This window comes from Ciona intestinalis, chromosome 1 (assembly GCF_000224145.3).
Source record: "Ciona intestinalis chromosome 1, KH, whole genome shotgun sequence".
Classification (NCBI taxonomy): Eukaryota; Metazoa; Chordata; class Ascidiacea; order Phlebobranchia; family Cionidae; genus Ciona; species Ciona intestinalis.
In genome coordinates this window covers 3,526,325-3,540,915 of record NC_020166.2, presented here as the reverse complement: position 1 = coordinate 3,540,915, position 14,591 = coordinate 3,526,325, and the positions used below count along the sequence as shown (strand labels likewise).

The 14,591-nt window shown below is 36.3% G+C and overlaps 2 protein-coding genes across 4 annotated transcripts; one reads left to right on the top strand and one right to left on the bottom strand.

Moving 5' to 3' along the window:
- The first annotated feature begins 4,073 nt into the window (after positions 1 to 4,073).
- On the top strand, positions 4,074 to 13,731 carry LOC100179981 (claudin-19). Of its 3 annotated transcripts, none has more exons than XM_018812221.2 (3): positions 4,074 to 4,318; positions 12,641 to 12,805; positions 13,177 to 13,731. In XM_018812221.2, exons 1-3 carry the CDS (start codon positions 4,105 to 4,107, stop codon positions 13,476 to 13,478), a joined length of 681 nt encoding a protein of 226 aa, XP_018667766.1. In that variant the 5' UTR covers positions 4,074 to 4,104; the 3' UTR covers positions 13,479 to 13,731. The 3 variants fall into 3 exon arrangements, with proteins under 3 accessions (XP_018667766.1, XP_002128468.1, XP_002128486.1); XM_002128432.4 differs by lacking the exon at positions 4,074 to 4,318 and adding an exon at positions 11,216 to 11,500 and having other exon boundaries at positions 13,177 to 13,726; XM_002128450.4 differs by lacking the exon at positions 4,074 to 4,318 and adding an exon at positions 11,669 to 11,968.
- LOC104266836 (protein inturned-like) lies at positions 6,452 to 10,334 on the bottom strand. Its single transcript, XM_009864003.3, has 2 exons — positions 10,186 to 10,334; positions 6,452 to 9,822 (listed from the first exon to the last, which is right to left on the bottom strand). Exon 2 carries the CDS (start codon positions 9,804 to 9,806, stop codon positions 7,233 to 7,235), a length of 2,574 nt encoding a protein of 857 aa, XP_009862305.1. The 5' UTR covers positions 9,807 to 9,822; positions 10,186 to 10,334; the 3' UTR covers positions 6,452 to 7,232.
- Positions 13,732 to 14,591: the final 860 nt, after the last annotated feature.

The following is a 14,591-nucleotide window of genomic DNA, read 5'->3' as shown; positions in this document are numbered from 1 at the left end:
TTTGTGAATGATTATTTTTTGGATTTTTTTCAATTATTTATGTATGGCTGGTAATTTGTGGACAACCCATTAGTGAACACTGGGTTGAAGCAATTGCCGTTAAGTATCTTGCCCAAGGACACGTACGCCCATAAGTGTAGCAGCGACGAGCCTTGAACCCATTACCTATGGGCTACAGGCAGGTGCGCTAACCACTTTGCCACGGCGCCAGACATGTTGGAAAATAGTACTTCGTGGCGGGGCAACGACATTCATTATAACACTTGATGTGTTAGGATTCTCACAGCTCCTACCCGTTTACGAGTTACCACATGGGTAGCTATCTGCATGATCATTGTTTGGATTTTTCTCTGTAACGCTAACAATTTAGATAAACTATTAGCGGCCGCTAGGTTGGAGCAACCGCCGAATGAATATGTGTTTCCGACTATGTCTTATATATGTCATTTTAAGGATGGTTTAGGAAATTCGAGAGTCACACACGAATATAAAGTTTAATGCCCAAAACATATACAGTAAGCCCAAAAACATATACAGTAAATGTGGGTAAGATGGGATACATTTTCATTTCCTTTTTTTGTACTATTTGTTAATAAGCAAAGAATATATACGCCCGTGACTCACAAAAGCGTTGTTGACTCTTACAAACGCGATAAAAAATATGGGTAATCGGTAGCTATATACGGCATTCCAAAAATTATACAGTAGGAGAGTGGGTAAGATGGGACACATTTTTATTGTCTTTTTGCTTACCATTTGTTAATAAACAAAAAATATATAAGCCCACGAGTCTAAAAGCGTTGCTAACGGTTAAAAATTTGATACGGCTTGCTATCTTATACCCAACAGAACTAAAATTTGACTAATTCAACTTTTATGCGCTGTTGCTGTTCATTTGTTAACTTTGGTCTGTAGCAGATCATACTCAAGCACTCATCATACTCCAGCATTACAAAGGAAGCAGATGACGTATTCCCGTCAACGGTAATTTATATATCGCGTCAAGAATTCAGAGTTGTGGCAACGCAATTACTTTTTAACGAGCTCCGTGCCGGAGTGTGGGCAATACGTTGTTGACTTTTCGGGTCGTCATATTCCGGAGTGAATGAAAATATTATGTGATATCTATGGGAACAGGGACATTGCGGCGTTGTTTCGTGGGTATGACCTAAATTTATATTTCGCTGACAGGGCAGGCGATTAATCTGTGCATAGTTCCGCAGCTGGACTGCTGAGCAATCACACCCAACTGAAGACCGCCCATTATTGAGAGTACATAGTTACAAATCGCCGCAGACTTTACACAAAACAAAAGGCCAGTTGAAAAGTGCTGATAACAACTGCGGATGTAGAACTTATCTTGTTTAAACAATTAGCTCGGAAATTACACAACGAAAAAGGTTGTTTGGTGATTTATACAAACGAAGCCATTCATCCCGTTTCATCTATTCAGAATACTCGACGTAAGAACAACTACGTAAAATCAAACAGCAGTAGCCTAATATAGCCAATCAAACACGGTCTTACGTATAGCGGTGGTCTGTTCCTACCAATTCTTCTTACTTTAATCAATACTACCAAACATACGATACTTATTCCTCGATAATATACGAAACTTGGGGTTTTTTCTTTTGTTTTTAGAAGCTGAAACAAGCCTAATCAAAAAACGCCTTCCTTGCGCATTATAATTTAAAAAAAAATTCTGTTTTGGCTTTCACATTTACAAGTATTTATACACATAAATAGCCAACAAAATTATTTAATTAATATATATAGTACTGCGGGGTAAGATGGGTATACTGCAATAACTTATATATATATAGAAGGGAGAGAGAAGATGGGACACATTTTGATTCTATTTTCTTATCCCATTTAGTAGTAAACCAAGAATATTCAAGGAATTATAAAACCGTATCCTCACGACCTTCATAGACTGTTAATAAATATTTAAAACACGATCAGGATATTTACATTTTATGTTACAAAATAAGCGTCCCGTCCTGCCCCCCCATTCTACTACATCCCATATTTCCCAATTGTGCAACGCTCTTCCATATAGCCGTTGGTATATATAGTTATATAACTATGTAAATGTTTTATACTTACCACCAATTGGGACAATGAAAGTATCATCTTACCCCAACCTAATATATTATATCGGGTTTGATCTTTGCAATGGTGTTATTTCGACTATAGTTCGCCTATGCAACTTTCATGTGAGACTTAATTATGTTTTAGTTAATTTTAGTCACACAATGTTTTAACCTATGATGACGGACCTATACACTGAAACGACTATAAAAAGTTTGATGGAGAAATAAGTGGGCAACCTGTTCCGCGGCGTGCCAATTCACCGATGCCTATGAGAGTGTGGGCAAAATACGTTGGTTTATGGTCTACTCAACACAATACATTGAGAGGCCATGATTGGGTTTACGCAATCATATTTTGTGGGGGGAAATGGGACACCTTTTCATTCATTTTCTCGTCCCATTTGGTAGTAAACAACGAACATTTAAAGAATTATAAAACACGACTTTTATAGGTCGTTGTTAATTGTTTAAAACAAGATCAAAATATTTAGATATTATGCGCTAAAGGCGATCCATTTCTCACACAGTACTACACGTCCATTTATTCGAGACGATTCACTTGCGATTTTACGAGTGCCAGAATCGGTCATTTTATCACGTACTTGCATAGGGTAATAGCCACGTCCCGTTTACTTAGGAACTAAAATTTAAGGTCTTATCATAAAGAATTTTACCCGCTCTACCTTTTACCATAATCAGCTCATGATTAATCTAGTACGCACAACTGTTTTACATTGTAACGATGACTTTCCAGAAAATTGTAAATCACTACTCGTAATACACGGTGCCGTAAAATATGCACACAATTATTAGCTATGATTGTTGTGGGGTCCATGTGGACAAAGAACGATTAAACGCAATCGAAGTATTGCTGTCGATTCTCGCAATCGCTGTATACCTATATATATATCGATGACGCATTTTGCAATAAATCCAGCAAGCAACTTATCCTGACGCGATGTGTAGGTAAATATACCTGACACGTCATCTTGTATAAAAGCAAACGCAGTAGCCGAAGACTGGCGATATTTTTTCATTCTCCTGATCACTTACAGGGCAAGTGGCAAAAACGGTATTATAATTGTTTAATTATGTTTTTTTTTCTGCAAGGTAACGCGGCGGTTTTTTTGATAATTCATTATAACTTAAACGCATAAGGTTGATCGAAAGGTAAACTTTTTTTGTGTTTGTTTATAAATTTTGTATTTTCTAGCCAGGTTAAAAGATCTCTCTCCAAACTGGATATAGTAATTCAAAAAATCAGTTTTAGTTGTAATTATTGACAGCCAATAGCACTGCATATATGTTCATAGGACATATTTACCAAGAACCACGAATTTTAGAGGTTCCGCAACGAAAGCACGTGGCGTTTTATTTAATTAATTCGAGTTGATCGTATGAATAGATAATATAGAAGGGTGGAGGAAGCTGGAACACCTTATCATTCTATATTCTCGCCTAATTTGGTAGTAAACAAAGAAAATGTTAAGATTTATAAAACCGTATCCTTACGACACCCGTATACCGTTGTTAATGGTTTAAAATACGATCAGGATGTTTAGATATTTTGTATTAAAGGTGTTCCATCTTCTCCCCTCCCTACTATAACATACATTTAAATATCTTTTCGACTTCCGTAGCCAAGATCATATTAAATAGAATTACGAACAAAAAAAGAGTTATTTACAAAATGACAGTCGTTAGAAGTGCGTTAAGGGCAAACAGTACTTTTTGAAAAAAGTGTTGTTACATTAAAGCGAGGTCGCAAAACCTACGAATGTTGCTCAACACAACGACATAATCAATATATATTGGTTGCTGTATACACAAATGTTTTTACATTTCATGGTATATTTTTCATAACATTCTGCAATAAGGCTCAATGAAGTTTCGTACTTTTGCGAACACCAAAAAAACTAAAAAGCCGAAATATTTTGTATATGCTACACCCCTGTACACAGCTCATATCTTCTATTTAGGATCTGAAGTACAAAGGTAGCAACGCTTTAAAATGGAATGTCAAATGATTTGTTTCGTGGTAGGATTCCTCGCAACCACAGGCTGTGTTTTCTGTACCTTCTGGAACGAATGGGCCGTGTCAAGCCCGTCCGCAAGTGCCCCTGTGCTCGGCCCCATCTGGGCGTTCTCCGGTCTCTGGTCTGAATGTATGCAGTACAGCACTGGACAGTATCAATGCAACGGTTTTGGAATGATGAAACTGCCAAGTTAGTATACTTAATACAACCTAAAGTGATATATAGTAGGGTGGAGGAAGATGGGGCACCTTTTTACTTTATTTCCTCGTCCCATTTGGTAGTAAACAAAAGACATTCAAAAAATAATAAAACCGTATACCTATTACGGCACCTTTAGACCATTTTAAATATTTTAAACACGATTAGGATATTTGGATATTATGTGCTATAAAGTATTCCATCTTACCCTACATTACTATACAAAGAGTATATATGTAGACGTCAATAGAATCGCACTTTTGGGAAAAATTGTTTGCAGTAACGGAATTGGCTATACAGTACACAGTACCTATACAGTATATTCGATCCGTTATTAACATTCCCATTGGTTGGAATATTTATATTTAAACTCTGCGTGTTTTCGTTAGATTAGAAAACATGTTTGTTGTATTGTAAGATGGGTCATTGACATTGAGTAAGTTGTTTCTTAAAGTTTAAACTATTGGTTATCTACGTCATCGTTATTTGAATACTTGCTTCGTGTTTGCTATACGGACTCGTCTTAACACTAAAAGTCATGTAGTACAAGCATAACCCTGAATTTGTTTCACGAAACATGAAACATTGTAATGGGTAATATATAGTAGGGTGGGGGAGGATGGGACACCTTTAGCATATATTATCCAAATATGCTGATCGTGTTATAAACAATTAACATTGTTCTATGGGAGTAACAAGGATATGTTTTTATAATTGTTTGAATTTTCTTTGTTTACTACTAAATGTGACGAGAAAATAGAATAAAAATATGTCCCATTTTCCCTACCCTATACTAAACAGCTTTGACTTTATTTTCGGCACAACACTATTCTATATTTGTTAGCTTTCTGTGTAGATCAGCACCTAAATTGAATCCTCAGCGATCTAACAATCACTTAAGCGCCTACGAATAATTAAAAATTTCTTTTTGTGCACCCACATCTGCGCTTTTCTGGAATTTCGCGTGTGTTGGTAAGACGTGAGTGACAATAACATTATAACTTTTAAAGCTGTCGAACGACCAAAGTTAGAATCGTAACGTTTAATTTTCAAAATATTTATAATTTAATGCGTGACGTTACTGAAGATTTTGGTTGTGCGCACACCTATATCTTTTGCAATGAATAGAGCATACAGCAATGATCTTCGATTTGCAGTATTTTAAAAATCCGCCTTAACAACACCTATAAATTATTTTTTGCGCGTGATTTATAATTCATACCTGATACGTTTATAGAATATATAACAAGTTCAAGGTTTATAACGAAGTTTATCGGTGTTAGTGTCAAACTTGGTCCAGGTACGCGCCGCAACGTGTGCATATACTGAAAACAACCCGGAACAATTTTCATTACAACCCCTTGTTAAAAACAATCCGAGCTCAACGTTAACATATTGAAATATTAGTTTCTAACTTATGGGCAGGAATAATAATAATACTGAATACAGTAATGTTGAGTAAGACCGTTAGTACCTAAATCCCGTATTTTCTGATCGTACTTTGAACAACTAACAACGGTATTTTGGTTCTCCCCACCGCAAAAGTGTAGTTTATAGACCCTGATGTTTTTTCATTTCCGATCGTATTTCAATCTTCGCGCTTATTCTTTTGTCTAACCTTCTCTGTGGACATAGTAGCGTCGCGGCGGATTAGCACCAGGACCAAATTTTATGTCCGGAACAAATTTTACACGACACCGGCGTCGCATCGCAATCCAAAGGTCACGCCGTGTTCGATGCTTCTAACACCGTGGTTGTATGTTACTCATGGAAGACATTCCATTGAACCAATTTTACTGGTCATTAATGGGTTGTCCAATTTGCCAGACATATATACATAAAATATGCAATTACCTAAACTTCCTAAAGTGACATGCGTAAAACTCAACAAATAAAATACAGACATAACCTGCTTAAAACTTCTGTTCAACGACATTTGTTAGTTCGCCAAACAAGTGTCATTTGTTCATTTACTTAACATGGAATCATATATTTTCGCATTTTTGGGGTAATGGGTCAATCCTGGCCTAAATCCTAGCACTCATGGCGTGCCACACTGCGGGACCTCACCCACATAGAATAAAAAAGAAACTGTGTTTGAAAATAAATTTCACAATCAAAATCTTGTTTTTAAATTTCATTTATTTTTCAAAATATATATAAAACATAACATTGTACAAAATAAAAAAGAACTGGTATGAAATTAACATATGATATTCCTTCAAAAAGAGGTATTAGTAATCCTACCCACTTTTAACCTAAACATATATATAGTAGGGTGGGGGAAAATGGGACACTTTTTCATTCTATTTTCGCGTCCCACTTGGCAGTAAACAAAAAACATTCAAAGAATTATAGAACTGTATCGTCACGACTCCCATAGACCTTTGTTAATTGTTTAAAACACGGTCAAGATATTTGGATTTTATGGGCTAAAGATGTCCCATTTTCCCCACCTTACTATACTTTTTTTAGAGGTAATATTAAAAAGTTTCTTGTAATGCTCATACTTGTGTGCAACATACCAACATAGCAAATGAAATTTATACAAATTGCATTTGGACTACAAAATTGACACTATTTTACAGAACAATTGTACAAAATAGTAGGAATCAACTATTTAAATATAGTAGCCTATACAGATAAGAGTGCATTTTCATTAATTTTTACAATGAACAGGCAGCTCACAGTGGTATGCTTAAACATTGAATTTGAACCCATATTAAAATATAAAGCGTTTAAAAAAAGTTCACAATAAAAAAACGGTACACTATAGTGTAGTATTAATGATTTCGAATGTATTTTTGTCGCTATATCCTGTCTTTTCGTTTATAAAATTTCTAAATCTTCACAACCGTAATGGAAAAGAGAAATAAAGATATTACATTATTTTACTTTAATAATGTTAACCCTGTGCTGCAATGCGAAATGCAAGTTCAATCATATTTTGTGAAGCTGAACTGCTAAAACAAACATACAGCTCCTGTTTCAGTGGAGACTTTAGTGACCGTCCCACAACCCAATACTGAACATGTGGAGGTTGTTTCTTTTGCTGACCGCTTGTCACGCCACCATGGCACTGAAACATTACACCTTCTTCATGGCATTCGTCAACTGCACCATCTTTGGCAGCTAAGCGTTGTTGAATGATCAGAGCGTACCGGCGAAAATTTTCTACAATACTTTGGTCCATTAGACTTGTATTGCAGTTAATATCATAGTCTGTTGGCATGATTGCAATCCCTTTTGCAGTATCAAGATTCACATATAAAAATAAAGTGTTAACATTCCCAGTTGTAAGTTGAATGTATTTTGACTCCACTTTAGATTGCCCATCTGTTTCAAGTTTCATGCTAGCCTGTCTGCTTGTATTCATTTGTGAGTTGCCTAATTTTGCCGTGGGCTTTGGGGATCCAAAGCTCTCTCCTGATCCTTGAGAACTGAAGGACTTCTCCCGAAACAAGCTTCTACTTCTGGGTGGGGTCTTCTGATCTTCACTGAACTTTGGGTGTGTTTTTGGGCTTTGTGTTGACTTTATTTCACCATCGCTGTCCGAAGCGGTATTTCTTAATTTTAGTGGTGAATTAAATGGAAGTTTAAAACCCTTGCTTTGGCCGCTTGATCCAGTTGGTGGTTTGGCTGATTTGAACAACGACTGTGGTTTGCTGACAAAGTTATTTGCAGTAGTTATAAAAGGCAATGATGAGGAAGTAGCAACCTGCGATATGCATCCTTGCAAGTTATAACTCTCCAAATTAAGCAGAGTAGCTTTTGCTTGATTGACATACAAAGGATCAGGGCGTGGAGTGTGAGCAGTTGGAAACAGCTTTCCATTCATTTGAAGCAAGACGCAGAGAATGTTCTTTTTTAAACCAACTATCAACCAGAAATATCTACCCTTGCTCTCGGTAAAATCTGCTTTGTCGTTGGTGTAGCAAACTCTGTTTTTCCATCGAAAAACCTCCCTCCAAATAAGAAGAAGTCCAATTTTATCTTTCTTAGCTGGTTCCAGTAAAGCATGATTGTAACAGAAGAGATAAAGGTCAGAAAAATCTTCTGTAGGCAAATGATTGGCTATAAGATGTTGATTGTGAAATAAGCATGAACCACGAATGTTATAAAGTCTTCTTGTGTAGCTATGCTTCTCAGCAAAGCCTCCTTCAAAGTCACTTGCTTCAAATTCTGACAGTGCTGCGTTTACATGTGCACTGACCTCACCTGGCAATCGCAGATAATTTGACTGCGTCAGATGAAAAGGCTCCGTAAGTCGCTCGTAAGTACTTGCCGAGTTCAGCATTAAAATGTTATGAAAAAGATGATCCACTCTGTGTTTATTTTCTGGTTGAAATGCAGATAAAAGAGAACCATACATGAGATTGAGCAAACGAACTGCATTTGCTGCTACTTTTTGTACATGAGCAACAGTGAAACTGGATCCTGGTACACAAATTATAAGTATCTCGCTACCAATGGAATAATAAGCACAATGTACAAGTTGATTTTCCACCATCAAACTACTACTTAACACACTGCATGAGAAATTGTCTTTCATCATGTCTGATAATGTGATAAAAACCCCACGTATTTGTAATAACTTTGAAATGGGAGTAGACACCGAATCTGATGATGGATAATTGTAAAGCAAATCGTCATCATCTCCTGCTGTATCCGATTTAATATTCATAGTGAGGAACATTACCCCATGTGGCCCTGGTAACTGGGAGGATTTAGCATTGTCTTCTGCAGGTGAAAGAAGGTGTATGATACTTACATCGTCAGTGTTTTTAGATGGAAGCTTGTGCATGCTGACTATTTCTTTAAAGTTTTCAATGTTATTTTGATCAACTTGAAAAAGAAGTTTTAAATCACATGGCTGGGTTACCGACCTTAAAACTTTTTCAACATTATTTATCGTAACGGGAACTTCATTTACAGCGCGAAGTATGTCCCCCAAATTGACTTGCCCTGTCTGCAGAGCGGCTCCCCCTGGAACTAACACATCTACAGACAATTTCTCATAACTGCTGTCTTCAGAGGTGTCACTTTGGTTATCTAATCTCATATCAAGTGTAATAATACCTAACATACTAGCTAGAAGATCAGTTGAAAACTTGTGGCCGTAATGTGAAGCAGCTTCTACAGGAACAAGGATAGTTTTGGTAACATAGGGAATGATAGACCGACCTTTTCTCGACACACCATGGTCATTTTGGTTGTTAGAAGCAGCATCATAAGCTACAGATTCATCAATTTCATCCAGAGGAAGGTCCTCTTCGATATAAAACAGCTCCCCTGTCCTCATGGCCTCATTATGCCATGAGGAACCGTCATCTAATGAATCTTCACTTAAATCTGATGAATTTGTGTAGGAAGCCGAATCATCCTCGCTGTCACTGTCTTTCAAAATTTGAGGTTTCACGAATCTTTGCTTTCCATCATGATAATGAAGCTGTGGTTGTTGGTGTTGCGGGTTTTCCATCACTTTTTACACATTGCTGTAACAATTACAATAAAGTTCAAAATCTCTGTATAACTGTGGAGAATAAAAACTATTATTAAACAGAAACATCTCAATAATAACATAAAAATGTAATTTTATTAACACCTTCTAAAAGAGAATACGTTTTTTTGACCTTAAGAGAACATTTGGGCAAAAAACCGCGCACAAGCACAGGTGTTATAAAATCTATACTGCCGTATTTAAATAAGTTAAATTAGCACAAAAAATGGCGCCACTTAAAATTCCTGCCCCACTAAGCACTAAACCGAAACTGTGAATTAAGGAACTGCGAAACTACTAATATATGCGCCAAACGTATTGCTAATAGGTAATAGTAATGTTTAACTTTACTGAGTACCTGATATTCTTCACTATCACTGATACCTTCTTATCTAATGAAACTTATATTGGCGAATTACAATTCATGTTTCAACGGAAAGCTTGCGCTTGTAAAAACATAAACGCCAATCTCCTACAACCAATGTTTACCAAACCAACGCACAAACACAAAGTACAAACTGAAAAATTCCTGTCGTTCTACTCCAACGATTACCATTAAATGCTGTCTGTTGCCACGACAAAATATTACGATAACACAGCATCCAAAGTTTGTATAGGAACCAATGTTAACATATGTACATATATTAACATTGATAGGAACTCAACAGCCCCAAATACAGTAAAAGTATGTATCTCATTTTGTTCCTCTGTAATATCCGTATAATTATAAAGTATTACAGATACGTTGATCATTATACTTTAATCTTTTTTTTAATCTCTTTGGCAGAGTTCGTGTATAAACGTTTATATATGCAAGATTAATATCAGTATAAATATAAAGTATTACAGACACGTTAATTATTATACTATAGGTTATAGCACAGCCCGTGTTTAAAGGTTTGTATATACTATATAAAGTCGCCCCAGAAAAACAACTACAAGAACAACTGTTCAAAGAAAGAAATCTGTATGCTGACCACTTACATGCCCAATAAAATCTCCTGAATAGCCTAGTTATTTCCATCCACAGCTAATCTTTGACAAACGCCGTAGCCTCACACGTAACATTGCCTTTACCGATACCACAGTAACCTGCTTTGCACGAGCATCACATTTAAACTTATAACATTTATATTATTAAAAGACGAGTTAAATACTGTTAGTTTTATATTTGAAACACATTAAGCAATGATTTAATCTGACTTGAATAAGCTGTGGAAACCGATAAATGTTGTAGCTTATAAATGATTGCTGCTAAATATTTTTTTCGATTTTATCTTTTAAATAATAGACAAGCCTTTTTTCGTTGGCGCAATTTTGAAGCAAACGAAGAAAAAAGAATGCGGGGAAAACTTTACCTTTTATTTTGGGTTTTTGAAAATAGAACGAAAAAAGTTTTTTTGGGGCTGAGCTTGTTGGTATACGCACGGTGTCGAAGTTTTAGACGTAGAATTTAGGCATGTATGGGCAAATACTCATTTTCGTATTGGCGTTTGTATCAACATCGTTAATTACGACCACTACTGTTTGGAATCAATGGGCTGTGAATGGTCCAACTAGTTCTAGTGTGCTTACTGCAATTTGGGCGTGGCGTGGAATATGGGGTGATTGCATGCAAATGTACGGCGGACAATATCAATGTGAAGAAATGCAATCAATGCTCAACGAAAAAGGTACAAACTGCACACTGAGCATTAAAGTTATAGTATAACGTATTGTGCGTGCGAAGAAGCTACTTCGGAATATAATCCCTTGAATTTTACAACTGCGTAAATATTGAAAATGTCGTTTGCCTTATACAAAATGAATTTTATGGCAATATATAAACATATAACGGCACAAGCGGCCGGCATTATCGTTACGATTACTGCTGCGAATTAGTGGGTGTTTTTTTCAGCGAGGAAAAGTCAAATCGATTAGACCAAAAATGTACCATCAACTGTGTAGCTTTATTTGTGCATTCACGTCCACGGCGCTCATAGCCACCACGTTAACTTGGAACATGTGGGCGGTTAATGGGCCCACTAGTTCGTCAGTTCTCGGTGCAGCTTTTGCTTGGCGTGGGATATGGGCTGACTGTATGCAAGCCTATGGGGGTCAATATCATTGCGAAGAAATGGGTTCTATGTTTGAGACAGCTGGTATATTTGGAATTTACTTATTTTAATTTAAAAAAAATAAAAGAGGATAACGCGCGTAATTGATAGAAACATATACAAATACGCCCAAAAAAATTTGTTCAAAAAATTATATGCATACCGTGGCCTATAATCTATCAAATAATTGCCAAACATTTTTCTACAATAGGCGACATTGAACTTCATTAACCGAAAGTATAAACCATCTCATTATCGCGTATTGTATTCTATACAGCATATTATACAATGCCGAATATCTTGTTTATAATTCCAAAATATTTCTTAAATTCTATAGAGTATAATGCCAGAACTTGTTTACAATTTAAAAAAAATCTAAATTCTACATAAAGCATAGTTTTGTATAAAGCCATATTTTGTATAATTTTTTTAATCTTATTTCTATAGCGCACATTTTATATAGTAGGGTGGGGAAAGATGGGACACCTATTCGTTATATTTTTTTGTCCTATTTGGTAGTAAACAAAAAACATTCGAAGAATTATAAAACCTTATCCTCACGACTCCCATAGACAGTTGTTAATTGTTTAAAACACGATCAGGATATTTGGATATTATGTGCTAAAGATGTCCCAACCTATACCCCATTCTACTATATAATGCAATATTTTGTTTAGAATTTTACCACCGATTTAACGACTTGTGTTGTTTTTTTAGGTTACATTCTCGCAATACGGGCAATGATGTGCATCGCGCTCTCACTATCGGTGATTGGCTGCTTTGTTACTTTAATCGGTATGGAATGTTCGAAATTATTGGACGGCAATCTTTCTGCGAAGCGGAATCTTATGCGCATTTCTGGAGTTTTATTTCTTGTTGCTGGTAAGACTTTTTCTATATATTAGACCTGTATTTAATTTGTAAAGTATAGTTGGAATATCGCAAAATTAATATGTTTCCGTATTTAAATCGAATGACCAAGGAAACGCCCGATTGTGGAATCAATGTATAGTAGGGTGGGGGAGATGGGACACTTTTAGCACATAATATCTAAATATCCTGATCGTGGTTTAAACAATTAACAACAGTTTATATAAATCGTGGGGATATGGTTTAATAATTTTTTGAATGTTCTTTGTTTACTACCAAATGCGACGAGAAAATAAAACGAAAAGGTGCCCCATCTTCCCCCACCCTATACTGTATATAAACATAACACAACAATGACATCCAATTTCTTTACATTTTTTTAGGAGTTCTAACTCTTGCATCGGTGTCATGGTACACTGGAGTTGTGGTTGAGGATTTCTTTTCCGTTTTCACGCAAGATAATATGATCATATACGAAATGGGTGCGGCGCTGTATCTTGGATTCGTCAGCAGTGCACTAGCTCTTCTAACAGCAATACTCTGCTTCTGCATGCCTGGACCTAAACCGGAAGATGAGGATTCGCCCCCTTACAAATATACGCCAACAGGTTACACTGTGCGGGAGCCTTACGAAACCAAAGTACAAATCCCAAAATCCAAGGACAAATATTCCGAATATGTTTGATCAAAATGGCCGAAAAGGAAATAAACAAATATCAACTAAACTCAGTCTATATGGAAAGAAACTAAAGCTATGTACGTTTGGTTTCCTAAACTTTATATTATTCGGTTATAACACTTTGTGTGCGTCATTTTGCCTTTGTATATTTCATTGCAAGAAATGTTTTCGCTATTTTCGATACGTTTAATTTTGGAAGCGATATATACAGTTTCTATTTCTAAGTTTATTCAATAAAATGCATGCAGCGACTGCGTGATCGTGCTGTTTTTTTAAAAAAGAAATTTTCAATAACTTTTAGGCATTTTTACGTCGCGTAACTGACGCACGCTCGCCGTGGTTCATTGGCGTCTTTTAAAACATGCGACTTTGTTTGACGTCAGACACCTCATTATACCCCATAACCCGTAAGTCGATGGAGGCCGACGGTGTTCATTGCCTCATTAACCCCCATGGTTCAACAAAGAAGTCGAAACGTGGTTAACTTTTTTTATGTTGTCGGTTACATTTTGCTCGAAGTTTCCTTGTTCGGTTAAACGAGTGAGTGTGCTGCGGTAGGTTAAGTTACATAGACGCAAAAGCTGCAAAAACGAACGACAGTTCTGACCACTTAACCCCACAATGAAAATATTATGGTAAATGCGGCCTAACCTGGTGTCAAGTGACCGAGATTGCGCCATAGTCTTCCACGCATAATAACCCTGGAATTTTCCATTAACCCTACGTGCTCGAACTATTAAGTGATCATTAATGATCACAAGTGATCAGCGACCACGAGAAAATGATTATCTGCAAATTGAAAAAAAAATCCTTTATTATTTTTGGTATAGGATTCAAATAAGCATGCATAGGCGTTACAATAATAGCAATCATCGCCATTATCGTGTAACGACTGAATTAAAACTTTATTAGAGTTCGTTAAACTTTAAACTCCTGCCACATTTTTGTTGTCACGGCAACCAATACAACAGCAACCTGGTTTACGATTTACTAAACGTAACAGTCTGTCTGATATACGCGTGTTTTAAAGGCAATAAAATAAAGTTGAGGTAACTGCCCTTGATCATAAAATATGGCGGTAACTTTACGAATGTAGCAACTTAAATAATACGGCCATTT

Bases quoted from the DNA above. Each gene is read 5' to 3' on its own strand.
- LOC100179981 (XM_018812221.2), top strand. From the start codon at position 4,105: ATGGAATGTCAAATGATTTGTTTCGTGGTAGGATTCCTCGCAACCACA. The intron at 4,319-12,640 runs GTTAGTATACTT...TTGTTTTTTTAG, and splicing joins TGGAATGATGAAACTGCCAA to GTTACATTCTCGCAATACGG. The intron at 12,806-13,176 runs GTAAGACTTTTT...ACATTTTTTTAG, and splicing joins AGTTTTATTTCTTGTTGCTG to GAGTTCTAACTCTTGCATCG.
- LOC104266836 (XM_009864003.3), bottom strand. From the start codon at position 9,806: ATGGAAAACCCGCAACACCAACAACCACAGCTTCATTATCATGATGGA.